The sequence below is a fragment of the Eschrichtius robustus genome, chromosome 12 (genome assembly GCF_028021215.1).
Source record: "Eschrichtius robustus isolate mEscRob2 chromosome 12, mEscRob2.pri, whole genome shotgun sequence".
NCBI classification, from domain to species: domain Eukaryota; kingdom Metazoa; phylum Chordata; class Mammalia; order Artiodactyla; family Eschrichtiidae; genus Eschrichtius; species Eschrichtius robustus.
In genome coordinates this window covers 1,401,284-1,428,985 of record NC_090835.1, presented here as the reverse complement: position 1 = coordinate 1,428,985, position 27,702 = coordinate 1,401,284, and the positions used below count along the sequence as shown (strand labels likewise).

Below are 27,702 nucleotides of genomic sequence, written 5' to 3'. Positions count from 1 at the left end.
GGCTAGAGTTTCAGTTCCTAGTTAATAATTTTTTTATAGCATATGTTCCTGAAGTATATTTCAAGAATGTGAAACAAGTGCATTTCCTTTGTTTTCTTCTGTAGACAGCTCTAGCTCTGGCTATTGCTCAGGAACTGGGTAGTAAGGTCCCTTTCTGCCCGATGGTGGGGAGTGAAGTTTACTCCACGGAGATCAAGAAGACAGAAGTGCTGATGGAGAACTTCCGCAGGGCCATTGGTGAGTACCCTGCCTGCGCCCGGTACCCATCTGTGCCTAATACCCTGTCCATGCCTGTCCGAGGCTTGTCCTCACCTGCCTCTTCCTTGTGAAAATGCCTCTAGGACTTGTATTCATGACACTGCTGTTTTTCTTTTGGTGCCATTAGTGTTATCTTTGCAAACAAAACAAAAACCCAGCTTTTCCAATGGAAGTGCTTTAGCAACCAGCAAATGTGGGCCCAGCTGTGGGGCTGGGGTTCTTCATCTGACAAAGTAGATTTTCCTGGCAGCCCTACTGTGCTTTTAGAGATGACAGTCCACTGAAAAAGTTCTGGACGTAAGCCAACAGCACTGTGTGTCGTGCTGTCAGAACGCCCGGCCTGCATGCTGAGCCGGTCAGCGAGCGAGGAAACCATGTGGGACGGTGGAGCTTCAAGGCTGTGGTGCCAACCGTGCAGGGCCTGGAGCTGCTGTACTGACTGCCTGTGACGTGCCAGGCCCGCCACTGACTGTGGCCTTTCACTCCCCAAGAGGAAATTCTCAGTCTGCATTTTGCATCTGATGAAACAGAGTCTCATAAAGTTAAATAACTTGCCTACTGTGACCCAGCTAGTAAGTAGCAGCGGCCCTGCAGTCTGACCCTACACCTGTCTGCCTCTGGAGCCCGTGCTCTGACCATGTGCTGCGAGCAGAAAATGGCTGCTCTCCTGGATTTGTACCTCTTGCCAGCCGGGACTTCTGGGACATTCTCCTGGCCCCATTCCTGCTGGTCTAGTTCTGGGGAAATCTTAGTTTCCCTCAGACCTACTTGTAGACATAGCTTATTCCTGTTAAGCTATGAAAAAATATTTAATGCACACATGAGTGTCTATATCTAGGATATACTTGCTGAGTTGTTATCAAAACAAGGTAAGGGGCTTCCCTGGTGACGCAGTGGTTGAGAATCCGCCTGCCAATGCAGGGGACACGGGTTTGAGCCCTGGTCCGGGAAGATCCCACATGCCGCGGAGCAGCTAAGCCCGTGAGCCACAACTACTGAAGCCTGCACACCTAGAGCCCGTGCTCCGCAACAAGAGAAGCCACCACAATGAGAAGCCCACGCACCGCAATGAAGAGTAGCCCCCGCTCGCCACAACTAGAGAAAGCCCGCACACAGCAACGAAGACCCAACACAGCCAAAAATAAATAAAATAAATAAGTTTATTAAAAAACAAACAAACAAAAAACAAGGTAAGTATTCTCAAGAAGGAAACTTACTAGAAAACTTCAAGGAAATTATGAAAGTTTAAGAAAGAGTAGATTTGTGTAAGCCCAGAATTCTTTCCTCAAGAATGGTAGAGTCTAGGGGCTTCCCTGGTGGCGCAGTGGTTGAGAATCTGCCTGCTAATGCAGGGGACACGGGTTCGAGCCCTGGTCTGGGAAGATCCCACATGCCGCGGAGCAACTAGGCCCGTGAGCCACAACTACTGAGCCTGCGCGTCTGGAGCCTGTGCTCCGCAACAAGAGAGGCCACGATAGTGAGAGGCCTGCGCACCGCGATGAAGAGTGGCCCCCGCTTGCCGCAACTAGAGAAAGTCCTCGCACAGAAACAAAGACCCAACACGGCCAAAAATAAATTAAAAAAAAAAAAAAATTAAAATGCTTAAAAAAAAAAAAAAAGAATGGTAGAGTCTAATTGAAGGGTATGGTCACGTAGGGCCTTAGAACATGGTAGGGCTTTGCATGCTACGCGGTGCGAAATGAAGGGAGAAGCAGTGGGAGAGTGGAATCCCTCTGGCTGGGTGTGGCGCGTGAGGGCAGAAGCAGGGAGCCCATGAGGAGTCTGAGCAAGAGGTGGCGGTGCGTCAGCCGGCGCGGTAGAGCTGGGGGTGGGAGAAGCAGTTGGATTCTGGGTCTGGTGGGATGGTGGAGCTGATGGGATTTCCTGAGAGATTAGATGTGGGGCTGGAAGAGAGAGAAGAGAGAGGAGGTGAGGATGAGTGCCAGGCGTTGCCGGGTTTGGAGGTGGGAAGTATGGGGAGGAGCAGACTGGGCGTCTGTTAAATGTCACTGTGGGTGTAGTGGGCCGCGTTCATCAGTGTAGCCCCAGTTCCTGGCCCACGGGGGGTGCTCCGTGACGTTTTTCTGAATGAGAGAAGGGGTGCACTTTGAAGCAGGTAGAAGAAAACAGAGGCCTCTAGCCCTCATTCTGTGTCTGGTCGATAGACAGATGTTGTTTGGTTTACACAGTGGTCTTTAATAGCTTTTGAGTGAGTTGCCAGTATTTGGAAATTGGGAGATGTCCCATACAATGAAAGAAGCTTTCGTCCCCTGGTAGCCGCGGTGGTCCAGGCGAAGCAGGCGCCCTCCCTAGCAGAGCGGCCTGCACCAGCTCACCCCGGTCTCCTCGTGGGGCTCGCTCTGCTGCCCTACAGTCCCTGCCAGGGCCCTGTGAGCGCTGGAGTTTGGGACTCTTGTTAGAGGTTGGTTTAGAAACCAGAGACGGTGCACTCTGTCCGTAGGCTAAGTTCTGGATTTTTTTAAACTGCCACGTATTTCCTACTGGAAATATTTTTTACCTTGAAACACTGGATTTCTTTTTTTTGTGCCTATTTTAAACTGACATATAACATACACACAGAAAAGTGTAAAAATACCTGTAGTTTAACAATAATGAAGTAGATGCTCATGCAGTCACCATTCAGCTCAAGGAACAGAGCATGGGCAGCACCACAGACGTGGCTCGTGCCCTCCCAGGTCACAGCCCCTCTCCTCTCCTACACATCCCCACAGAGCGCGAGAGTGGTGTGGCAGTGGCTTCTGTGGCAGTCATAACCCTGTACACCCGTGTGTGTGTCCTAGGCAGTGTGGCTTAGTTTTGTCCCCTTTATAGACTTTATCTGAACGGAACCTACTTTAGGTGCTGTGTCTTGCTTCTTTACCAGCCTTATCTTTGTGAGGTTCAGCTCGTTGTGTTGTATCTGGAATAACAGTGGAAATGGCTCACAGGACCCCCTTCCTAGTTTAAAATCTTTCTGAGTACTTCTCGAAAACTTAATGAACATGTGATAGATTTTATTTCACTCATTAAGTAATGAGATAAAAAGTAAGATGTTACAATTAGTTCAAATATCTGAGTACTTTTTAAATGTATTTTTATTTATTAAAAAAAATATTTTTCTGGACTTCCCTCGTGGCGCAGTGGTTAAGAATCCGCCTGCCAGTGCAGGGGACACGGGTTCAAGCCCTGGTCCGGGAAGATCCCACATGCCGTGGAGCAACTAAGCCCGTGCGCCACAGCTACTGAGCCTGTGCTCTGGAGCCTGCGAACCACAACTACTGAGCCTATGTGCCACAACTACTGAAGCCCGCGTGCCTGGAGCCCATGCTCCTCAACAAGAGAGGCCACTGCAGTGGGAGGCCCACGCACCGCAACGAAGGGTGGCCCCCGCTCACCGCAACTAGAGAAAGCCTGCACGCAGCAGCGAAGACCCAACGCAGCCAAAAATTTCAAAAAACACACACATATATATAAATATATAAATATATAAATATATATGTATATGTATTTTTTTTTCTGACATTGATAAAAGATGACAAAACTCACCTTTACATGAATGCATATGTTTGGGTTGCTTAAAGTTAACTTAAATGCTTTAAAACTTGAAAAAATAGAGATAAATTTCCTGGGATTCTGTTTTGTGATTTGCCATTTTTGAGGGGACGAGACAATGCAGTTCTTTTGATGGCAGCAAGGTGAAGAGAAATTTCTTGATCCTGACACAGAATAAAAAGACAGGCCATTGACTGTCTTCAAAAAGGAACCTTGCCCATCTTCCTCTGCCTTTGAATTCCTGTGAAGTGGCAGAGGGGGTGGGGAGGAAGTGGTGAGCTGACCAGAAATAAAAAGCAAGGAGTCTGTGCTGTTTCCTTGACGTGATGAAGGTCCCTGTCAGGGATTTAGAAACCTGAGCCAGCAGATGAAACCTGTGTCGTTCACGATGTCATTGCCGGAGATAGCGCCAGCCTGACCCTTTTCCTGGCTAACAGCCGGTTTCATTGTCCGTCACCCACATCCCCTGCCTGCTTGTCAGCACAGAGCAACTTCTAAACAAATATGGGGGCTAGTGAGAGACGGGAATGCCTTTCTTCCCCTACTCAAGGAATTTCATGTTACAGTCATCTACCAGTAAATAGAGGGAAGCATTCCATTTGAAGGAACTTATCTATGTGGGATATAAAAGTTTTGATTTAAAAAAAAAATCAAAGTTAATTTTAAAAGTACAGAAATTTCCAATTTTGTCACAATCTTCTGTTGTCACAATTCATGTTGTTTGGAAAATTTTTGTCTTGATATTCAGGAACTAAGCATTAGGTATGGTAGAAATGAAATGCAGCCTCTCTTTTGGGACTATTCCAAGACTTCCATTTGTAGCTGATCAGATTAAAGGAAGGTAGAGTCAAACTTTTCCTTAACTTTAATGTCTGAGAGTCTTTGTCCTGATTGGGTTTCTGGGGAAAGAAGGCAAACAACCCAGTGATAAGATAATGACCAGGTTTGAAGGTGGGAAGGGACTGAGAGTGTCTGAACCATGGGCAGTGTTTCCCTGTGCCGCTGGGATATTTCCCTATTAGGACCGAGGCGGCTTGGTGGTGAGGACACCCAAACCATTACGGGGCTTCCCACCCTCAGAGTAGTGTACGGCTCCACGTCATGAGCAGGACAGAGTTCTTCACTCATTCTTCAGATGAGTGTCTCTCAGCTGGGGCTGTACATTGGAATCATCTGGGGAGCTTTAAACTCCTAAAGCTGACAGGGTCCCAGCCCTTGAGATTCGGAGGCAAATGGTCTGAGTGCAGTCGAGGAGGGAGGAATTGTAGGCGCTGTCAGGTGAGTCTGCAGGGTGAGACCTGTGACTGGGTCCAGTAGAGGTTTGGAGCAGCGCTCCCTCAACTTAAGCCAGCAGTGTTCCTCTTTTGCCCGGGCCCACTGGTATTATTTACTTAGGTATTTCTTTTTAAAGTGACTTGGTAGTTTGGCGCATAAATACAGAAGAGTGCACGGAACATTAATGTATACCTCGGTGGATTATTATAAATTGAAAACCCATGAAACCAGCACCCAATCAAGAAAGAGATTATTGCCAATACCCCAGAGCATCTGTATGGTTCCATCTATCCTTCCGTTTTTGAGATTCAGCCCTATGGCCGCGGGTAGCCATAATCGTTTCTCATTGCTCCATGATATTCTATTGTGTGAATACACCACAGTGCAGTTACCTCTCCCACTGCAGGTAGACATGGGAGTTTTCCCAGTGTTTGGCAACTAAGAATGATGCCGCGTGACTGTTGCTGGCTGTGTCCCTTGGTGCACATGTGCACTCAGGCCTCTTGGGTATATACCTCGGAGTTGAACTGCAGGGTCACAGGTATTCGTGTATTCAACTTTAGGAGGTAATAAATACCATGTTGTTTCTAAACCAACTTATACTCCCACCAGCAGTGTAAGCTTTCCTTTTGTTCTGCATCCTTACCAACTCTTGATATCGTCAGTCTTTTTAGTTTTAGTGATTCTGGAGGTTGTAGAGTAGTATTTCATTGTTTTTTCTTTTTCCATTGTTAAAATTTTTATTTTGGAAAATATCAAGTACCCAAGAAGTAGTAAAGTGGTACGATGACCTCCCCCATGGTCCCATCTGATTGCACAGCTGCTTTCATATCTATAAATATTTCAGTATGTATCTCTGAAAAAGAAGGACTTAAAAAAATACCATTTTCATACCTAGAAAAAATTAACAGTAAATTCTTTAATATCATCACATATCTAGTTAATGTTCACATTTCAGGTTGTCCCGTAAGTGTCATAATATATTTCTTTTATAGTATTATTATGCAAATCAGGATACAAATAAAGGTCTACATAATAGATTGGTTGGGAAGTGTCTTCTATCTTTTAAATCTGTGTTCCCTTATGTTTCTATTTTTACCTTTGGGCAAAATACAAACTAGATAGGGACTGGGGTTGTACTCAAGGGCTGGCAGAAAGGGGGTGATGAGGGCTGTGGGCACGCGCTAACTGGAAGGGGAAGGACAGGGCAAGTTTCATGAGAAAGGCCCTGCGGTGGGGTCGGAGGAAACGGGTCCTGGAGACTCGGACCCCAGTCCTGGGTCCACCCTGAAGAGGGACAGACTGTCCGCCTCACCGCTGGCGCTGACGCTCGCATCTGCGAAGCGGAGACAGAGTCCTTCCACGGCTGCTTCGGGGCTGACGGCCCTCCTGCTGTCTCCCGGCCCCAACCCTCTGGGCCGGGTGGGGGGCTGCTTCTACGGGCGAAGAGCTGCTGCAGCCTTGATTCCTAGTTTATTGTTGTTGGTGTGGTCTGCCAGCTTTCCCCTAAGTTCAGGGGCGCCTTCTGTACCCATCTTCACCTGATCTGACCCAAGGATGCTTCCCTCCTCACCTTTGAACTGATGGCAGGCACAGTGACTTAGAATGGCTTTCTTGTTGAAGTTTTTAGAATCCTCTGAAAATAGATTTAATAGCTGTTAACTTACCTGTGGCATGGCTATGGTTTCGGAGGAAGCCATTTGTGTCTCTTGACCTGGACTTTGGGAATTAGAGTCTGTGCAGGAGTGGGTATGTGTTACATGTGTTTTCAGAGAAGCTGGGGTGGTGATGTGCATTTGTCTTCCTATTTTAAGAAAAACTTCAGTTACTAATGATTATCATTGCTTTGTTAGAAAAACCCAGTTTCCTTTTTTTCTCAAGTTACTGTAAATGTTATTGAAGCATAACGTGCATGCATACAGAAAGGAGCATAAATCGTAACTGTGTAGCTCGATGAGTTTTCATAAAGTCAATACACTCATGTAACCAGGACCCGGATCAAGAAACAGACCTTGCTAGGACTCCAGAAGCTCCTTATGCCCCCTCTAGCTACTCTTCTTGTCCCCCGGGCCAGCAGGCAGAGACACGCCTGTATCAACTCTGAGGGGAGAAAACGTCTGATCCAGACGAGGCCTGGGTTTTCGTGCTGAGTTCGGGGGTGCGCGGTGCAGGGGCTGGAGCATCCCGTGGCGCCCTCCTAAGCGATCGCAGGCCTTATGCGGAATTGCAGGCACATCCGCAGGCAGATTTCTTTTTTTTTTTAATTTTAATTGATTAATTTATTTATTTTTGGCTGTGTTGGGTCTTCGTTTCTGAGCGAGGGCTTTCTCTAGTTGCGGCAAGCGGGGGCCACTCTTCATCGCGGTGCGCGGGCCTCTCACTATCGTGGCCTCTCTTGTTGCGGAGCACAGGCTCCAGACGCGCAGGCTCAGTAGTCGTGGCTCACGGGCCCATTTGCTCCGCGGCATGTGGGATCTTCCCAGACCAGGGCTCGAACCCACGTCCCCTGCATTGGCGGGCAGATTCTCAACCACTGCGCCACCAGGGAAGCCCCACAGGCAGATTTCTTGGGTGTTGGATGGTCTGCCTGATGACACCCCCTCACCCCTAAGTGACTTCCTTGGCCCGTCCATTCACGTGTGCCTGTGGGGCTGAGCCTTCAGCCCAGGTGTTGACAGTCTCGGGGGGGCCGCTCGGCGCTGCAGGTCCCGGCAGGGGGAGACGCAGGGTGCCAGGTGGTGACTGTAGGGTGAGGAAGAAGGAAGGATTGTGTCAGGGCAGCTTTGTAGAGCCGGCGAGTCTCTACCCGGAAGTCTGTGAGGCCAAAGGGAGGGAAGGATGCTTCCGGCAGCAAAAACATTGTACTTGAGGGCACTGAGGCTATCTTCTAAAAGTTAATTTGACAACAAACGTTTATTGAACAACTAATGTGGGTGATGTTCAGAATAAGGAGAGACAAGTTTGCCTTCATTTACAGTATTCTAATCTAAGAACTGTAAATGCTTTATTATTGGGGGCGGTCTGCTTTGGAGATGAATTGCGAAGAGTTGTAGAACAACCCACTACACATCGTGAATGACAGCTGGGTGTTTCTTCTTGGGGTGTGCAGTGAGGAGCAGCCAGAGGCCCAGATGCCTGGCGGGGTGGCTGTCCCTTGCTCTCAGCACGGACCTCTCATTCTTATCCTATACCTTGCTCAGGCGTGATGGTGCCAGAAGGGGTGTGGTGCGTTACTCTACTGGTTTTAAAAATTTCCTTCAATTTCCTTCATGTGGTTGCTGCTCTAGCGGAGTAGGATGGTTTGGGTTCAGAGACAGGATTAGAGGCTTAAGCTAAATTTCAGCCCCGTGGCGGGGTAGCGGATGTCTGAAACAGCTTTGAGGAACGAAAGCCTGGGTGGCCTGGGTGCCTACTTCTAGATCTGAACCTAGACGGTCCCTTTGAGAGGGTGAACTAGAACAGTTCTCTGCGTCCCGAGCAGCTCCTCCACTGCATGTGTGTGGGCAGTGCTTCCCCACCCAGGGTTACGTACGGTGAGGCTGACTTGTTGGTTCTTATAACGTGGAGGTTTTATGGCTAAAAAGCCTGGTAAAAGAATGAGAGGGAGTCGCGCTTCTCACCAGGGCTCGTTCATCTGCTGTCTGTCTCTTCCAGGGCTGCGGATAAAGGAGACCAAGGAGGTATACGAAGGCGAGGTCACGGAGCTCACCCCGTGTGAGACGGAGAACCCCATGGGGGGCTACGGCAAGACCATCAGCCACGTGATCATAGGGCTCAAGACAGCCAAGGGGACCAAGCAGCTGAAAGTGAGTGCCTGCTCGTGGGCTGTCGCTCTGCCCCAGGGTCGCCCGGCGTGGCGTGACTTGTCTGTGCGCAGGGCCGACGGAGTCACGTGTGGGGCAGGGCTGGCACACGGAGGACTCAGCAAAGAAGTGGCTCTTCTTCTCTTCTTTTTATTTATTTATTCATTTATTTATTTTTGGTTCCGTTGGGTCTTTGTTGCTGCGCACGGGTTTTCTCTAGTTGCGGCGAGCAGGGGCTACTCTTCGTTGCGGTGCGCGGGCTTCTCATTGTGGTGGCTTCTCTTGTTGTGGAGCACGGGCCTAGGTGCGCAGGCTTAGTAGTTGTGGCTCGCGGGCTCTAGGAGCGCAGACTCAGTAGTTGTGGCGCACGGGCTCTAGGGCGCAGGCTCAGTAGTTGTGGCGCACGGGCTCAGTTGCTCCACGGCCTGTGGGATCTTCCCGGACCAGGGCTCGAACCCGTGTCCCCTGCATTGGCAGCCGGATTCTTAACCACTGTGCCACCAGGGCAGCCCTCTTCTTTTCTCCTTGATGCCGAGGGCGTTGTGTATGTCAGGGCCTGAGCCGTGTGGCGCCGTTCTGTGTCCCACGCAGTGGCCGTGTGTCGCAGGCCTGGGCATCGGCTGTTCAGTTCCAGTGCGCGTGCTCGCAGGAGAAGCAGCGCTGAGGGATCTGGTGGGAGTTGAAGAGTGCTGACAGCGGACTCCCCTGGGGCCCAGCACAGAGTCCTGGCTGCAGTCCCTTCTGTGTGTCGGGCCCTATTAGCCCATGGTGGCTTCAGCGGTCGGTTCTGCTCAGGCCAGGGTCCCGGAGAGAGTGTGGTGGTGGCAGTGGGGAAGGCCCTGGGTGGTCCTCCCACTCCTGTAAGCCTTGAGGAGGCGACAGCAGGGACACCTGGCGGGGAGCATGGGTTTGGAGTCTCTGCGCTCACTGCAGTGTGGCCTTCTGCAGTGACTTCATCTCTGAGCGATAGTTTCTTTATCTGTTACATGGGAATAATAATTGCCTATCTCACAGAGTTACTGTGAGGATAAAAGTTGTAGCTTTGGGTGTGGCACCCAGTTACCTAAGAAGTGGTAGCTGTTGCTGTTGTTGTGAGATGGGCAGCCTGATTGTGGCTTTGCCTTATTAATAACAATGAATAACCTTTTCTTCACAGCTCTCACTTATTGTATGTGCCAGGCCCTGGGCCAAGTGCATCAACAAATCTGTGTGTGTGTGTGTGTGTGTGTGTGTGTAATTTCCCTCATTTTACAGATAAAAGAACCGAGGCTCATGAGGAGGTTAAGCAGTCATCCTAGGATCGCACAGCTAGTTAGTGGCAGGGCGGACTCTCTGAGTCCTAACCACTATGCTATCTGCCCTCCAACTTGCTGTGTGACCTTTAGAAGTCAGCTGAGCTCTCTGGGCCTCCCTGTCTGTAAACTGCGGTAGATTGACCATATAATTTCCCCATCTTTGCTCTCCTCTGCGATTTTATTGTTCTTTGATTCTGTAAGGTAGTTTCTTGGTCACTGCTTTATGGAGATCATAAAAATGTCACTTCTTCAAAGGGCCATTTTTCTTTATCCTAACAGCATTTCCATCTCAGGAGGTTGCCTCTGCAAATATCTCTCTTAAACCCCTCCGCCTTCATCACTCCCATTCTGTAGTAATTAGATTTCTTAGTAGGGTCTACCACCTTTCCAGTAATTACATCTTCAGTCACTTCATTTGGGAAATTAACCGATATAAAAATGCTGGAGGCAAAAAAAAAAAAAAAAAAGGTGTACTATCCAATATAGGATATATAAAATAAGATATGCAGCTTAAATTTTAGCTACCCATAAAGCTGTTTTGCACAGTTTCTTGAAGAAAATAACAAAAGGGTTAATGTTTTGCTTCCAAAATGAGTAGTTCCAGCCTCTTTGAGCATATGTACAAGCTGTTTGGATAGATGGAGTTCAAATACTCGGTGAATATTTAAGTGTGAAGGCGGAGGTACCGCCATCTTTATGGAGAGCCTCCCTCATCCCAGCCCTGCGGTAGGGGCCTGCCACCCCCGTCCTCACGCTCATGGCAGTGGTCCAGGAGCCGTCGGGCCCATCCCACCGGGGAGGTAGAGCCCTGGGTTCCCTCTGTGGTTACTCTTTGTAACAACTTCATTGAGGTCTCATTTTTAGTAAAATTCACCCATTTTCAGTGTACAGCTCAAGGAATTTTAATCGGTTTACAGAGTTGTACAGCTATCATCACAATCCAATTTTAGAACATTTTCATTACCACAAAAAGAAACCTCATGCCTATTTGCAATAACTCCCCATTCCCACCCCCAAGCCCTGGCAACTACTAATCTACTTTCTGTCTATATATTTGCCTTTTCTGAACATTTCATATAAATAGAATCATACAGTGTGTGTTCTTTTATGTCTTGCTCTTTCTACTGAGTCCTGGTAAGTTTTTACTCTTTAATTTTGTTTGAGAGTTGAGAGTAATAGCTCCCCTTGAAATTTAACTGAGAGAAACATTTCTAAATACTGCCTCTGTACAAAACATGCTGTCCCAGAATATTGATCACCTAGGGGGGCCTGAATCTGGATGATCTGGAGGAAGGCAACAGTTCCCAAAATGTGCTACTTTCCTTTTCTGGAGTTGTAAACAGGTGGGCCCAAGGGAGCAAACACTGGAATTTGAATCGACTGGCTTGGGAAAGATCCTGCTTTTATGTTTTCTTTGAATTTTACACATATATGATGTGATCACGGCTGGGTGCTCTTATATAGATGAGGAAACTGAAGCTCAGAGAGCCTTGTCTAAAACCATAGGCCCGCAGAAGGGCAGCCATGGAGAGTAAGCAGGTTCTGTCAGAGCTTCCGGTGCAGAAACCTCCACCCCTGCCCGACGTGAGGAGGGCAAAGGATTGAAGCAGGGAAAGCAATCTCAAAAGGGGGTGTTAGGGTCCCTGGTCCTGTGGACAGTATGGGCCCTACCTGGAAGCGGTCAGAGCCATATTTGCCAGTTTGCAGCCTCTGGAGTAAAAGGAAGGAGGAGCTTAGGTCTCCCTTTGTGCCCCTCTCCTTCCTGCCTTCTCTTTGGGACACTCAAACCCCAAAGCCTGTCTCACACATACACACGCACACTCTCTCTCTCTCTCTCTCTCTCTCTCTCTCTCTCTCTCCCTCTCTCCCTCCCCCCCCCAACCCTTTCTCTCTCCCTCCATACGGTCATTAGCTACCTCAGCTCTCATAGAGGAAACTACCTTACAGTATATCAGAAATAAATACAATGTGGATTATAGTTCTCTGATTCACTTTTTTTTTTTTTTTTTTTTAAGCTGGACCCCAGCATTTTTGAAAGTTTGCAGAAAGAGCGAGTAGAAGCTGGAGATGTGATTTACATCGAAGCCAACAGTGGGGCCGTGAAGGTAATGCCACGAGGAGACCCAGGTGGCCGGGAAGTGGCTTTCTTTCTTCAGGGGGTCTGGGGTGTGCGGGAAGGGGCACTGTGTCTGCTGCAATGCTGATGGAAGGTCAGCAGTTGCCCCTTTATGTTTAGTCAAGTTTGCTTTCCCTTTATCTGCATTCTTTAACCTTCTCATGATTAAAACAGACAGTCTGTTAGAAAAATACTAAAACCTGCTTAGAGGGGGAGAATGGTGAGGAAGCGAAATAACTGTAGTCATTTTCAAATTGAAATGTGCAGGGTATTTAATCTTCCTTTTATCTCTTTGGTATTTTCTTCCCAAGATATATGCATGTGGAAAGGAATGCTGCATTAGTTGGCATTCTTTTTATATCTGATTTCCAGTGTCCTGTACAGAGTTCCTCACTGTTGAATGGATGAGCATAATACTTCATATCATACAATAAATCACCCACCTACAAAAGAGTCTGAACAGCCCCTCCGTCTCCAGTTAATCTACTGGATTTGCCCTTTATCGGGAATTGCATACAGTTAAGAGAAAGAGGGGGAAGATTCTGGGAGAGAGTATCGGGTGTTTTCAGCCGGGTTTTGGAACCCAGCGATGGGCAGATAGCTCCTTCTCTTGGCAGCAGGGAAGCAGAGGCCATGTTTGCAGTTTGTCAAGGGGGCTGTCAGGCCGCAGTGGGACCTGAGACTTTTATCTCACCCTGGGCTGCTTGGGGACTTGGCAGTGGAGCTCGCCAGGCACTCAGGCTTCGCTCTCTCTGCAGAGGCAGGGCAGGTGTGATACCTACGCCACCGAGTTCGACCTTGAAGCTGAAGAGTACGTCCCCTTGCCCAAGGGGGACGTGCACAAGAAGAAGGAAATCATCCAGGACGTGACCTTGCATGACTTGGACGTGGCCAACGCACGGCCCCAGGTACCGCCCGCAGCTACCGCCGGGAAGCCGGCCCTGCTGGCGCGGGAGCCTTTTGTGTGCTGCAGGCTCCGGGATGAACTGCCGGTCTTGCTGCCGCTGCTGAGGGCGGGCAGCCCTTTTCTGTCTGTAATGTTCAGCAATTAACGTGGACAAGAGCTGCGAGGGGCTCCTTTGTTGCAGTTCAAACGCTCTCGTCACAGATGGTTTCCTGCGCATTGTTCCTTCTCCCAGCCCAGCCTCCGGCCCCCGAGCTGGCCAGCTTCTCCCTGGCTTCTCTCCAGCACGGGGCTCGGGCCTGGGCTGCTCTGGGTGTGAATGGCAGAGGGCAGGAGTGTTCTTTGAGCCCTTTGCAGGATTTTAGGGAGCCTGACAGAGCTGTGTCTTCCCCCTGGCTTAGCAGAATCCCCAGTTTTGTAGCTTTGAGCTGGAACCGTCCCTGCTCCTCATGCGAGTAGAAGACGGATGCCTGTGTCCTGACTAATAAAATGCGGGGAAAGCACAGGATGATTTTATGCCATCTCTGGGGAATGTGCAGTTCAGAGAACCCGACTCTTCCCTGCTGGTGGTCTTTGGGTTTGGTTTCCTCTTCGTCCTTAAAAGAGGCCACCTCTTCACTAACAAGGGAATAGGCTTTCTAACCTGAAATTTGATCCATGGGTGTTGTCCCTTGGAGCCTTGGCCGAGAGACTGCTGAAGAGTGTCCCCCCATTTTGTGGCACGGCGGTCCCCAGACCAGCCTGCTGGGAGCCGCTCGCCTGACGAGTCTCGCCTAAGTGGAGTCCGGGATTGTGTGGCTCCAGCACTGTGGGCTCGGCCGACAGTCGCTTCGGGTCTTCAGGTTTTTGTGATTTAGGGCTCTCTGATTTTGAGTTTGCTCCTCCGTGAAAAGGGCATGATACTTCCTACCTGGCCCGGCAAGTATTCGGGAAGCATCAGCTCCCTTTCACTGTCGAACATTCAGGGAGCGCCTGTGTCCCAGGGCCTGGAAACAGCAGGCGACCACGGAATGTTGACTGCTTGCTGCCTGCACTGTGAGGGGCTGGCAGGTGGGTGCGGCAGCTGGGGAGCCTGTGAGGGGTCGGCCTGCTGCAGGGACAGGCCCTGGGCTCCGAGCAAGTCTGGCAGCCGGGCCTGGTGAGAGGAGGCGGGGGACATGAGTCTGTGCGTCTGTCCCCAGGGGGCTGGAGCAGCAGGGCAGTGTTGGGGTCAGACGCCCCACAGGGGGGCTTCCTGGGAAACAGAATGTGGTTCCTGGCAGGTGGGCTCAAAATGAGTCCAAAAGAGCTGGATGCCCAGGGAAGGGCCGGCAGTCCTGTGGGATGAAGGCGTTCGGGATTGGGACGAGGCACGGCTGGGGTGGGAGGGGGGGCAGGCCCCACAGAGCTTGTTCTTCCCACAAAGGCATTTTGTTTGACTCTGGCAGGTCGGGGGAACCTCTTAAAAACTCCTCTGTGCAGAGAAGCTCCCCAGGCATCCAGTGCAGGTGCCCAGGGTCTCCACATCTCGGGAGCCCCGTCGAGCTGATGAGCTGACGTGGGGCAGTTGATGAGGGGCACTGGGGTCGGGGGGTGGCGACGAGGCATTTGCAGCTGCCTGAGGAAGCGGGACTGACTCCTGAGTCTCCTTCTGTGCAGGGGGGACAAGACATCCTGTCCATGATGGGCCAGCTCATGAAGCCAAAGAAGACGGAGATCACAGGTGAGAGAAGCAGCAGAGCTGGGGCCTGGGGTCTGAGGGACCCGGTCCCCAGGCCGGCGAGCGCGTCGGGAGGCGCACTCCTCCTCCACCCCGACGGTGTGTGGCTGTCCTCGGGGTCCTTGCACCCATCCCAGAGACGGAGGCTGTCAGGAGCCATGTCGCTTCTGCGGCGCGTGGAGTCCCCAGGCGAGGCGGGAGTGTGGCCGCCCTCGTGGGCTGTAGTTTACCTGCCCCCCTTGCTAGCTGGTACGCCCCTCTTTTTTCTAATCACCACCTATAGCTTTGTCACCTGAAAATGTTAAACACTGAAGCTCTGTTTTCCTTAGAGTTTCAGCCAGTGGCAAGATCTGAGCCCTTTCTATTAGACTCGCCTAGAGCAGCATCCTTATCTTAACTCAGCTTTGACCATCCCTGCTTCATGGCTGTGGTGGAAGGTGCTGGCTTTGTGGGCTGCTCCCTCCTGCTGATAGTACAGGCGCTGGTTTGGACAATGAGAACTGTGACCTTGGACGGTTATTCAGCTTTTGAGAGGCTCTGTCCCTCTCAGAGCTCTGAGATGGTGCCTTTCCTCAGAACCTGTCATTCCTCACAGGTTTCCCTCCGGAGAGGATTCTGCACGCACCCTCTTCCTTCCTCCAGGCACTTGATTGAAAGTTAATTAACGAAGCGTTGTCACACAGGGCCAAGAGAAAGGGTCACTCACCAGTGCAGCACAGGGAGATTTGCATATGAACGCTCCCTTCTTCCTGGGTTGGGGGTGTGAGTAATAAGGCCTGGTGGGGAGTGTGACAGAAGTGCAGAATGTCGGAAAAGCCATTTACAAACTTAACAAAACACAACTTCAGGGGCGGCAGCCAATTTTGTGACTTTTGGGTAAAGTTACCCCTACTTTCAGATGAAACTGAAGCCTGGAGTGGGGCCGTAGCCTGCTTGTGGGGTCACACAGCTAGCAGTCAAACCCGGCCCTGAACCTGGGCTTGGATTGAATGCGGGTGGAAGAGAAGAGAAAGGCGACAGCCTCCCGCACCTGGCATTGACCCTGCCTGTCCATCCTTGCCGACTCCTAGATAAACTCCGAGGGGAGATTAACAAGGTGGTGAACAAGTACATCGACCAGGGCGTGGCGGAGCTGGTTCCGGGCGTGCTGTTCGTTGATGAGGTCCACATGCTGGACATCGAGTGCTTCACCTACCTGCACCGGGCGCTGGAGTCTTCCATCGCCCCCATCGTCATCTTTGCGTCCAACCGAGGCAACTGTGTCATCAGGTACCATGAGGCTTTTCCACCTTCTGCCCGGGCTCATTTGTTCCTCCAGGATCACTTTCATCCCGTGGCGTCATGAGTCAGGATGAGGGTGAGGGGTGGTCGTGTTCACTTCGAGGGAAGCAGAGTGGCTTGACTTCACTCCGTCACGGTCACCAGTGCAGCAGCCACCCTGTTTCTGCATACGAGGGCCTCCTCGTGGTGACTGGGGTTCCACTGGGGTGTGTCTTGGTCATCCGGTTGGAGTGGGCAAAGGTAAGGTCAGATGGGCCAGCCCGTGGCAACATGGCCTGTGTTAACTTCCCACCTCCTCCGAGCTCCAGGAGGTGTGTGTCTTGGCTTCACTTTTCAGCGAGGAAACAGAATGACAACGTGGTGTGCCCCTGGTCATAAAGATGGGATGAGAACCCAGGCCTCTGACAGTGAAACCAGTCGTTTCTTTCTGGCCCAGACATTCTTGGAGCCACACTGGCACCTCCCCCCACCCAACCCCCTTAGGCCCACCTTCAAGAAGGGATCCCAGAGGACTCACCCTCTTTTCAGCTCTCGAGCCTAAGCACCAGTGTGCCCAGTAGTTGGCTCACTGGTTTTCTGCACTCCCTTGAGTGTTGGGGCCTGGTCGCAGCAGTGCTAGGGCATGGGGGTGTGGCACAGAGCCCTCTTTAAGCCTGCAGCACAGTAGCGAGGGCAGCAGAGCCCCGAAGGCCACGTGCTCCTGGCAGCAGCGGGGTGCAGGAATCTGGAAAGAGACCGCAAGGCCGTGAGGGTCTCAGCACAGAGCTGGAACCAAAGCTAGTGGGGAGCCTGGACTGCTGGTTCACCTAGACCTGCCTCGGAGGAGCTTTGTCTCCGCTGAGCTTATACAGAAGCCATGCTGCTGGCTGGTGATCACTCAGTTCAGGTGTTCAGGTGATCACTCTCGCTCAGAAAGAGGATTTGTGGACTTCCCTGGTGGCGCAGTGGATAAGAATCCGCCTGCCAATTCAGGGGACATGGGTTCGAGCCCTGGTCCGGGAAGATCCCACACGCCGCGGAGCAACTAAGCCCGTGCGTCACAACTACTGAGCCTGCGCTCTAGAGCCCGCGAGCCACCATTACTGAGCCCGAGTGCCACAACTACTGAAGCCCGCTGCAACAAGAGAAGCCACCGCAATGAGAAGCCTGCGCACCGCAACGAAGAGTAGCCCCCGCTCACTGCAACTAGAGAAAGCTCGCACGCAGCAACGAAGACCCAACACAGCCAAAAAATAAATAAATTAAATAAATTAAAAAAAAAAAAAAGGATTTGTGTGCACGATGCAAGTGCCTGTGGTGGCAGCATCTTGCATCCCCTCTTTGAATCCCTGTAGTGCTGTCTTGACAGGACCACCGCCTGTCATCATCACAGGTGTCTTCTGCAGTCTTAAAGGGCAGGCAGCTTGTACCAGGTTCAGCCAGCTGGAGCCTGGCTACCTGGGCAGCATCTGGAAACTGGACACGTGGCCTGGTGAGCCTGGTGTCCCTGCCGCACAGGCCCTGTCAGTTTTCTGGACTTTGCTTTGGTCAGGCCTGCCTGGCTTCAGTCTGACAGCTGGCGGAAGGGCTCAGCCTGGACGGATGGCGCCCCCTACCGAGGGAGTTCTGCTGATAGACGCCCCTCCCTCTCAGGCCCAGCAGATCCAGGCTGGCAGAGCCAGGCAGCTTAGGGCAGGACCAAGAGCTCTTAGGATCAGAGTTCTTCTCTTAGTCTCGTCCCATCTAGGGAAAAAAAAAAAAGTGCATAGAAAGGTAGCTTTGATCTCAACTTGCCCAGTGGGGCCTGGGAAACTTGACCCCAACCCCGTCCAGAGGGATGTGAGTTCCAGAAACCATTCTTCACTAATATGTTGTCTGAAAGGAACTGTGTACCTAAGGTTCATAGCTTGGACAAATTTCCAAAGTCTGTGGTCTTTAATTCCTGAAAAATGCTTAGCAGTCTTTAAGCAGAGTTTTTTTGTTTAAATTTTTACTTTTATGGACTCAATACTGTAAGAAAAAATTTTAACATTTTCTTATAAATTCTGTTCTTTTGTGTTTTTTCCTCTAATCTTTTCTTCTTTAGACTTTTTATATTTATTATGTCTGAATTGAAGTTAATTTATCATGAGTGTTAGAGAGTTGGGGATATTTTAAGATGGTAAGTTGAGGTCTTAAAAGACCTCATGTTTAAATGTTTAAAAACATTTCCCAAGAGAATTCCTAAATAGGACCTAAAACAAGGAGAGACATATGATTTAAATAGAAGTAAATAACTAAAAATTAAATGTAATTTTTAAAGGTTATTTTGTTTAATATGAAGATTACAGGTATACCAAATATACTAAAATTTGAATCATGATAGAATTTCATCGTAATAATTCTTCGTTATTAGTTTTAGAAATATTTGTTGATGGAAAAGATTTGTTTTCTCTAATGGTATCTTAGTATTTTATATTTGCTACTAGTCTATTTTCCTTTTTTGTTTGGAAAGGTCTTAATTATTTTTAAGTATTAGATTTAACAATTATTAATGAAGCATTTTATTTTTTTTTTCAATTTTTTCATTGTGGTAAAATGTATATAACATAGAGTTTGCCATTTTAATTATTTTTATGTGTACGGTTCAGTGGCACTAATTACCTTCACAATGTCGTACAGCCATCACCACCATCCATCTCCAGAACTTTTCCATCACCTCAAACAGAAACTCTGTCCCCATTAACCAGTAAGTTCCATATCCCTTCCCCCAGCCCTTGGTAATCTCAGATGTACTCTGCTTCTGCGAATTTGCCTTTTCTGCATATTTCCTATGGGTGGAGTCATACAGCGTTTGCCTTTCTGTGACTGACTTCTTTCACTTAGCGTAACATTTTCAAGGTTCATCCTGTTGTAGCATGTGTCAGGACATTTTATTCTTGCAATAATAAATATACACTTACAGTTCAACTGACCAGATAGAGTTTCAACAGATAGATTTTCTTTTACTGAAGTTATATTTCTAGAACGTTTACTTCTTTTTGAAACTTACTGAAGGTTAACTGCAAATGACCTGCCCTTGTTCTCTGACCGTAGACTGCAGGCTGGTCTCGCTGGGGAGGCCAGCCTCGGTGCTGACGGGCTCCTGAAGGCGGAGGCAGGCCCGGCTTAGCTCACTGGGCTTCTAGGCCCGCGTGCCTCCAGGCTGGCCTGGCCCTCATCGCATCAGGAGCTGCCGCCCTGCGGCCCGGTGGGTTGGCGGGGTTTTTCTCCCGGGCCGCTCTCCTCTGGTCTGGCTAAGGATTCAAGAGAATGACAGGCAAAGGACGTGACGGGACAGTTCCCAGAACGAAATGAAGTAACAGGGAAAGCATTCAAATGATTCATTAGTAATCAAGGAAATGCAAATTCAGACGATGTGTTATACCCTTCCTTTTTCTACACCTTTAAGCAGCAAACTTTTTTTTTTTAATAAATTTTTTTATTTATTTGTTTTTATTTTTGGCTGCGTTGGGTCTTTGTTGCTGCGCGCGGGCTTTTCTCTAGTTGTGGAGAGCGGGGTTTACTCTTCGTTGCAGTGTGCGGGCTTCTCATGGCGGTGGCTTCTCTTTGTTGCGGAGCACGGGCTCTAGGTGTGCGGGCTTCAGTAGTTGTGGCATGCGGGCTCGGTAGTTGTGGCTCTCAGGCTCTAGAGTGCAAGCTCAGTAGTTGTGGCACACGGGCTTAGTTGCTATGCAGCATGTGGGATCTTCCCGGACCAGGGCTCAAACCTGTGTCCCCTGCATTGGCAGGCGGATTCTTAACCACTGCGCCACCAGGGAAGCCCACAAACTTTTTTTTTTTTTTTTTTGCTGCGTTAGGTCTTTGTTGCTGCGTGCAGGCTTTCTCTAGTTGCGGTGAGCGGGGGCTGCTCTTCCTTGCGGTGCTTAGGCTTCTCATTGCAGTGGCTTCTCTTGTTGCGGAGCATGGGCTCGAGGTGTGCGGCTTCAGTAGTTGCAGCATGCGGGCTCAGTAGTTGTGGCTCGAGGGCTCTAGAGCACAGGCTCAGTAGTTGTGGCACACGGGCTTAGTTGCTCCGCGGCATGTGGGATCTTCCTGGACCAGGGCTCGAACCCGTGTCCCCTGCATTGGCAGGCAGATTCTTAACCACTGCGCCACCAGGAAGTCCCAGCAAACTATTTAAGAATTAGAATACTCAGTACTGGCTACCGTGCAATGGGATCAGATCGCTCATGTAGCTGCGTAAATTAGGATATTTGTTCGTTCATTCATTCATTTGATTAAGGAGATATTCACGGTTGTGCCATGTTCTGTGAGAGTTGCTGAGGAAATGTTCATGGCTGTATGCATACAATTATTTATCAAAACACCATGAATAAGGATAGCAACAACTGGAAACTACCTAAATGCCCAACAGTTTGGGTTAAGTAAAACACTTGATGGTCTATTAAGACTGAAGCAACGTGGACAAAAGCAAAAGAGAAAAAAATCTACATACTTAGTGTAACTTATGAAAATTTGGCAAATACCTATATGAATATTTTTAATGTGATTTTAGGTGGCTTTTTTTCTCCTCCCCAAATTTCCTGTGGTGTTGATATTTGCTAAAATAATGACGTTGTTTCTGACACCACCTGAGTTAGTAGTCTGTGTCCTCTGCGGTCCTCCCTCTGACTCTCAGGACGAGAACTAGCTGCCCTGTCATCATGAGGGCCTCAGCCATGTTTCCACGGTCCAGTTTCTGGTCTCAGAGAGGCCTGAGTGATGTGGCACTTCTGGGCCTTGCAGGGGCACGGAGGACATCACCTCTCCTCACGGCATCCCTCTCGACCTTCTGGACCGAGTGATGATCATCCGGACCATGCTGTACACCCCGCAGGAGATGAAGCAGGTGAGCACCGCCCCCCTTCTCCCCTCGTTCGCTCCCAGTGTCCCTGATGCCTAGCGAGAAGGCCCCCCACCTGAACGGTGTGTGAGCCAACTGGACGTGGCCTGAAGTGTCACAAAACCTCAGCTGCCTGTGGTCTTGGCTGTTCTCTCTTCTACTCCATCCCTTCCTGTAAACTTAGGAAAGGGACAGTGAGAAAATCGACTTGGTGACAGCCATTAGGGAGGCCACCAGCTCTAGGAAAGAGGCAGCAGAACATCATGTAGTGAGAGGCTCCAGCCCAGGCGCTGGCCCACCAGGACCCACACAGGCACCTCCGGCAGGCGCAGAACCCAAGTCCCAGCGGAGGCTCTGCCCGGGCTGCTGCCGAGGCCGTGGAGATGGTAGTGAAATAGCATCACAAGTGTAGAGGGCGTGTGGAATGGAGGGCACGAACCTAAGTTCACAGGAAGAGGCGTGACGGTGCACAGGGGAGCGTTTAGCTCAGTGCCCCACATAGCGTGTGCTCAGCCCTGCGTGAGCTGAATCTGGCTCAGGCTTGGGAGCGGGGGGCGGCGGGATGCATGGGATTGGCCTCGTCAACCCCATGTGTGTCCCACAGTGCCTCGGCACCCTTGGAAGCCCCAGTCCCCTTTCTGGTGCTTCCGGGCAGTCGTTTCCCGCCTTTGACGCCTGAGTCACTGAGTGGCGCGTCCAGGACGCAAAGTCAGGCTGTGCCCTGCAGAGCCCAGCCATCTGCTCTGCCCACCCTTGCCCCAGACGGTCTTGCTGAGGCATAGGTCTCTCACTGTGGGGTCAGCATGTGGCCACAGCTGGGGCCGTGGAGTGGCCCAGGGCTGCACTGCCATCTCGGTGAGCTCTGCCGGACCCTCTCCTCGCCAGAGCACAGGCAGTCTTTGTTAGATGTTGTACTGGGCCATTTGATCCCCCGTCACCTCGAGGTAGGGAGAACTATTTTCATTGGCATTCTTAGAGAGGAGGACACTGAGACTTAGGCTGGTTAACCTGCCCAAGCTCACGTAGCTCGTCAGTGTCTAGGCGGTGGCAGGGCTTATAACTGGAATCCAGGCTGTCTGATCCTGAAGCCGGTGTTTTTGATCGCTTTGCCACCAGCCTCCTCCCCGCTAGAAATATCTCACCTGGGAGTGGAGTCCCTGTGGTAGTTGGTCAGCAAGGCTCTCCTTGGAGCTCAGAGGGCCGCTCCTGGACACTCGCCAGCAGCTCCCCTGCCTGCCTGCGGCCCGTCTGGCCTGGCCTTGCTGGCATTTCTTGTTGACCAGCACCAGGAGTGCTGGTGGTGTGTGGAGCCAGGGATCTCCCTGCATAGCCAGCACAGACAGGACACCCATGCGGTTCTAGTTCATGGAAGCAGCTGGGTGCGTTATTTAGGAGATGGCGTGCATGGCTGGGGCCTTGTCACCGGATGATGGTCTCTTGCTCTTGGATGAATGCTAGGTTGAAGCCAAGGCTTTCACTGATGAGGAGCAGAAGCCAAAGCGGGGGAGAAACTGCCCCCTTCCCTGCCCTGACTGTGGGACCCAAGCCCGGCCTGCACCCCACGGTGCTTCGTGGCCTCTGCGCACTGGGAGACGTGCTCCCTCGTCTCAAGGCTGTCGTGGGGACCGAGGGAGACAGTGACGGCAACTCGGGGTTTGCGGCCGTCACGACTGCTGTTCACAAACCCGGAGCACGCTGTCCCAGCTGCCTGGCACGTGTGCGGTGCCCCAGAGTCTGGAGGCTCGGCCGGGGGGGTCTCTTCTCGGGCTTTCTCTCGGGTTAGCGGAGGATAGACCAGCTGCCAGACGAGCACGGCTTTGTTCGTGCTGTTCAGGGGACAACCTCAGCATTTTTACTGGAGCCCGTGGTGAGTTTTTTAAAAAACAAAGTAAATGTAACTTGTGTACTCTGCCGTCAGCACCGACACCCTCATAAACTATCCCTGCAGGTTATTAAACGATTAAAGATCTAATTTATGAACTGTCCGTTTCCGAGCGGTCTGAAACAGGAGCTCCTGGGATTGCTCTGACCAGCTCTAGAGAGAATGAGAGCAGAGCCTCCCTGACAGCCCTCCAGGGTCGGTGTGGCTCGCCGAAGGCCGGACGCTCCGGGCTGGTGCTCTCCCCCAGACCAGGTTCCAGGACCCAATGTTTGCATCTTCCTGGAGTTTCCAAAGGCCCCCAGGGGACTCCTTGGCCATCCCAGCTGTCGGTGAGAAGCTCTTTCTATTTGGGAGCACAGAGCTGCCCCGCTCTGACGGCCGTGGCCGGAGGGGAGTCCGTGGCTGGAGCCTTCTGCTTTCTCCTTTCCCCGCCGTCCCTGTGCCCGTCCAGGAACTTCTCTGCTCAGCTGCATTTCACTTTGGACCCCAGGCAGTGGACCCCTCACGCACAGACTAAGATTCTTTTGACAGAGGTCACACCTGGCAGCCCACTGGCTGAACAGATGTGGCCAGTGAGTGCAGTTGTTTGTGAAATGTTTAAAGAAGTTGACAACATTCAGCAGTCAGGACATTTCATACAAAAATCTGAGTTCCGAGTCTCTCTTGACAAAATGAAAGCCTTTCCTGCCAGCACCTGGGCCTCAGCCCTGGCGGCGCTGGTTGCAGCAGCGGGGCTGCCTCGCCTGGCACGTGCTGGCCTGTCCACCTCGGCCCCCCGTCCGCTCACTGCTGACATCTGCGGGACCTGGTTCCTACCGAGCCGGGCCTTTCCCACTGACAGCGGCTGCCACGCTGGGTCCCCTTAACCAGGGTCACCAGACGCTAACCTCTGTACCCCTGCAGCTCCTGCCCTCGGGGTCTCTGCCTGAGAGCCGAGCGCCCGTTTGAAGTGTCCACCTCCCAAACCTCTGGTCCCTCTCCCCTCGTGAGGCTTTAGCTGGGGGCTCAGTCTTTCCCACTTCCACGCCTGTATCCCGGGTGGGTTTTTATGGCTTTAATTTAAACAGAGGCTTCTTGATAACTTGTTTACGAAGCTGCCAAAGTGAAAAATTCCTGTATTATATGAGGCTCGAAGTCCTCGAGTTATCTCAGCTCCACAACACACAACATCATTATCCCGCTGCCCCTTATCACTCAGTGCTGGTGCGCCTGCAGGATCCTGGTGCCACTTGTGTTACCGTGTCCCCACGCCAGCCTGTTTCCCCTCCAACTTTACCAGGATCTCAAACTGCACAAGCGTCAGCCTCTTCTTGACAGATGAGAGATCTCCTGGTGATGTTATGAGAGCTGGTAAATGTTTAAAAGTAACTTTTAAAATTTATTTAACCATTGCATTTGTCAAGCAAATAAGAAGTGTCTCTTCTTGCCTGAGTGCTTAGAGGTGGCGGTGCCCCTGCCAGGGAGGTTAGCTGCCACTGAGGGAGCCGGGGCAGGCAGGGTGGGCGCAGGGGCATTGCCGCCCTGGTGCACACCTCGGGGTACCAGCTGCCTTCCAGTCGGCGTGGGGCTGTGCCCCCGACTTGTGCAAGGACAGCGGCGCCCGCGGGGTCGGCTCTGCCCCACCGGCCCCGCTTGGGGCGTCTGTGCTGTTAGGAGGTGGGACGAGAACACTTGAGGTCGGTCCCTGTTGATCACAGTGTTTCTCCTCCAAAAGATCATTAAAATCCGAGCCCAGACAGAGGGAATCAACATCAGTGAGGAGGCGCTGAACCACCTGGGGGAGATCGGTACCAAGACCACTCTGAGGTGAGCCGGCCATGCCCGGACCCCGCCAGTGCCTTCCCAGGGCGCAGGACCGTGCCTGCTCTTCCCGGGTGGTGGGTCTCATCCTGCGGCAGGTGCAGCACAGCTAGATGGTGGTGTTGAGAAAGCTGAGCGACAGGTTAAGTCCCCTCGTCCTGTAGCAGACGGTCCCGCTGGTGGAGAGTGTGCTCTGCCTGGCGGCCCCCTGCGTAGAGGAGGTGGACGGAACCGGAGACCGGGTGCAGGGCGGGCAGCCCCTCCGCTCCGGCCCTGTGCTCCAGCGTCTGCTGGGCGGGGAGGCGCACAGGCAGAGGTGGCTCTCCTGACTGCTCACCAGCGGCCGGAAGCCAGTTGCTGCGGAGCGTGACCCTTCTCAGTGTCCTGACTGCTTATGAGTCATGACTTCACAGGGCTCGGCCTGGCCCTGTTTCCCTTTGAGTCAGTTCCTCGCCCCTAAGGTTGCAGCAGAACGCAGGCTGTTTTGTTTGGGTGGAGTGGTGCTTTCAGAAACTCCTGGACTTTTTGCCTTTGGATGGGGCCTTTGCTTTCATGGGGCTGTGTGTTCATTTCTCCACCATGTTCCCTGTCCCGATCTGGACCCTGGCATTGCCTGCTTGCCGCTGTAGACATCCAAGCTTGTGGTCCCTTCCCAGTAGCAGTGGAGGGCGTCCTGCTGGATGGGAGGACCTTTAGGCAGTGACGGATTCGGGGAGTAGGGCTTATATGTCAGGGCGGTGACTTCTGGCCCCTCTCTGGTGGGGTTGTGACTCCAGATCTCTGAAAAGTGGCAACTCTCCCTTTGTCTGCTGTGTCTGCAGCAGCTGGCACAAGCTTCTACAGCTCCCTCAGTGCGCCTGCTGACTTGGGGAGGGGGCTCCCGTCCGTGGCCCTGCTTCACACCTGCCTTGGCCCCGGCCGCTCTAGGTACGCGGTGCAGCTGCTGACCCCGGCCAACCTGCTGGCCAAGATCAACGGGAAGGACGGCATTGAGAAGGAGCACGTCGAGGAGATCAGTGAGCTCTTCTACGACGCCAAGTCCTCAGCCAAAATCCTGGCTGACCAGCAGGACAAGTACATGAAGTGAGACGGCCGAGGTCTTCTGCGAGGAGACTCCGGGTAGGCGCGGTCCCGGTCTGGCCTGCGGGTAGGAGGCTTGCCCCCAGGTTGGGCTGTCCCGACTCGGTGGGTGGCAGTGCTGTCAGTTAGTGTGGAAGAGTTTCTTTTTAAGTTATTGTGACTCACCCCGTGGTTGCTTTGGAGAAACCCTGCCTTATCTGGTGTGTTTTCTAATAAACCCTGATAGGTTATTTTGATGATATCTGACTCTTCTTTTAATTTTTTAAAAAGTAAACTTTGTGTTTTAGAGCAGCTGGAGATGTACAGAATTGCTGTGAGGATGGTGCAGGGGTCCCTCTCTGTCAACATCTTAGAGCCACGTGGCATGTTTGTCATGTGCGATGAGCCCGCAGCACACGTCCTTGTGCTTTGTGCATGTTTTCTCAGTGATCTGCTATCCTCTCTCTGTCCCAGGATCCGTCCAGGGCCCATGTCACATTCAGTCGTCATGTCTCTTGTGGTTTCCTGGCTGTGACAGTTGCTCAGACATTCTTTGTCTTTGATGACCTTGACAGTTTTGAGGAGTGCTGGTCAGGTACTCTGTCCGATATCCCTCAGTGGGGCTTGATTGATGTTTTCCTCATAATTAAACTGGGATTGAGGGTCACTGGGAGGAAGAGCACAGGTAGAGGGACATTTCCATCACGTCTGATCAAAGGTGCGGCCGCCAGTAGGACTCACGGCTGTTGTGTTGGCCTTGATCACCCGGCTGAGGTTGTGCTGTTGGGTTTCTCCATCCCCCTTTCCTCACTGTCCTTCTTGGAAGGTGTCTCTAAGCACAGCCCTCACGGAGGGGAGGGGAGCTTGCTTCACCTCCGGGAGGGCTGAGGTCACCTGTTCTCCCCATCTGCTCCTTCATTCAGTTGTTTCTATCAGGATGGACTCACGGATATTTATTATATACTTTGGGTTATAACCCAATATGACTTTATTTTCGTTGCTCAAGTTGTTCCAGCGTTGACCGTTGAGACCCCTGTCAGTTGGCTCCCGTGTCCCTCTGCCGGGCCCCCATCACTGGGACTGGGAGGGAGGGGCGGTGGAGCGCCTGGCAGACGCCACAGCGTGCTGTCTGCCAGGCCCGGTCCTTGTCTTCAGCGCAGCGCTGCTCATTTGAGGCAGGGCTCAGCCCAGCAGCAGTGCCACACGGGCAGGGTCTTCGTGCTGTTACTGTGTGTGGGAGAGGGGACCAAACGAGATGGTCATCTTGATCTAATCACCACTTCAATGCAAGTCGGCCAGCACCGCTGTTCCCCATGTAGTGACAATCACCTGAGCGTGTGCAGGAGTCCGGGCAGGAGGGCTGAGGCCTGGGGATCCATCCAGCCCTTGGAGGGCCCCCAGGCCCTGAGAAGGCCCCAAGCGAACTCATGCTGCCAAAATGGATCTTCTGTGGGCCCCGCCCCTGAGGGAGATCCCAGCGTGGGGGTCTTGGGGGTGTGTGTGTGAGGCAACCAGGCACAGGGAGGGCTGGTGGGACGCTTCCTGAGGCCAGGGCTGTGCGCTCAGGCCTGACCTGGCTACCCATCTCCTCCAAGGCTGCACCCGTGTCTCTGGTCTCCCAACTTAAGCCACATTGGAACAAAAGAAGAGTGATACCTAAGATGCAGCGAGAGCCCGCTGTGTGGTAGGGCCTGTGTGATGCTGTGCATTTCCTTCCGCATTCTCTCAGTAGCCTCACGGGATTGGTACTGGTTAAGTCACTTGCCCAGCTAGTGAGGATGAATCAGCCGGTTTGAGTCTGTGCTCCTAACCCCTGTGGCTAACCTGCCTTCCTCAGTGTGCCAAGTTGTTGGAGGGGCCTTCGAGCCCTGACCTCTGTGCCAGGCAGGTGAGGCAGGCAGGGCCAGTGTGAGGAAAGTCATACCCTAGAGGACA

At 51.7% G+C, this 27,702-nt stretch overlaps 1 protein-coding gene across 1 annotated transcript in view; it reads left to right on the top strand.

Annotated features, from left to right (window-relative positions):
- RUVBL1 (RuvB like AAA ATPase 1) overlaps positions 1 to 26,027 on the top strand; it is a 36,161-nt gene extending 10,134 nt beyond the window's left edge. Inside the window, exons 3-11 of the mRNA XM_068558282.1 lie at positions 105 to 237; positions 8,740 to 8,891; positions 12,199 to 12,288; positions 13,058 to 13,207; positions 14,842 to 14,905; positions 15,973 to 16,171; positions 20,930 to 21,032; positions 24,623 to 24,714; positions 25,636 to 26,027. Coding sequence (XP_068414383.1) covers positions 105 to 237; positions 8,740 to 8,891; positions 12,199 to 12,288; positions 13,058 to 13,207; positions 14,842 to 14,905; positions 15,973 to 16,171; positions 20,930 to 21,032; positions 24,623 to 24,714; positions 25,636 to 25,795 — 1,143 coding nt within the window. The 3' untranslated portion in view covers positions 25,796 to 26,027. The remainder of the gene's footprint in view (positions 1 to 104; positions 238 to 8,739; positions 8,892 to 12,198; positions 12,289 to 13,057; positions 13,208 to 14,841; positions 14,906 to 15,972; positions 16,172 to 20,929; positions 21,033 to 24,622; positions 24,715 to 25,635) is intronic.
- The last annotated feature ends 1,675 nt before the right edge of the window (positions 26,028 to 27,702 follow it).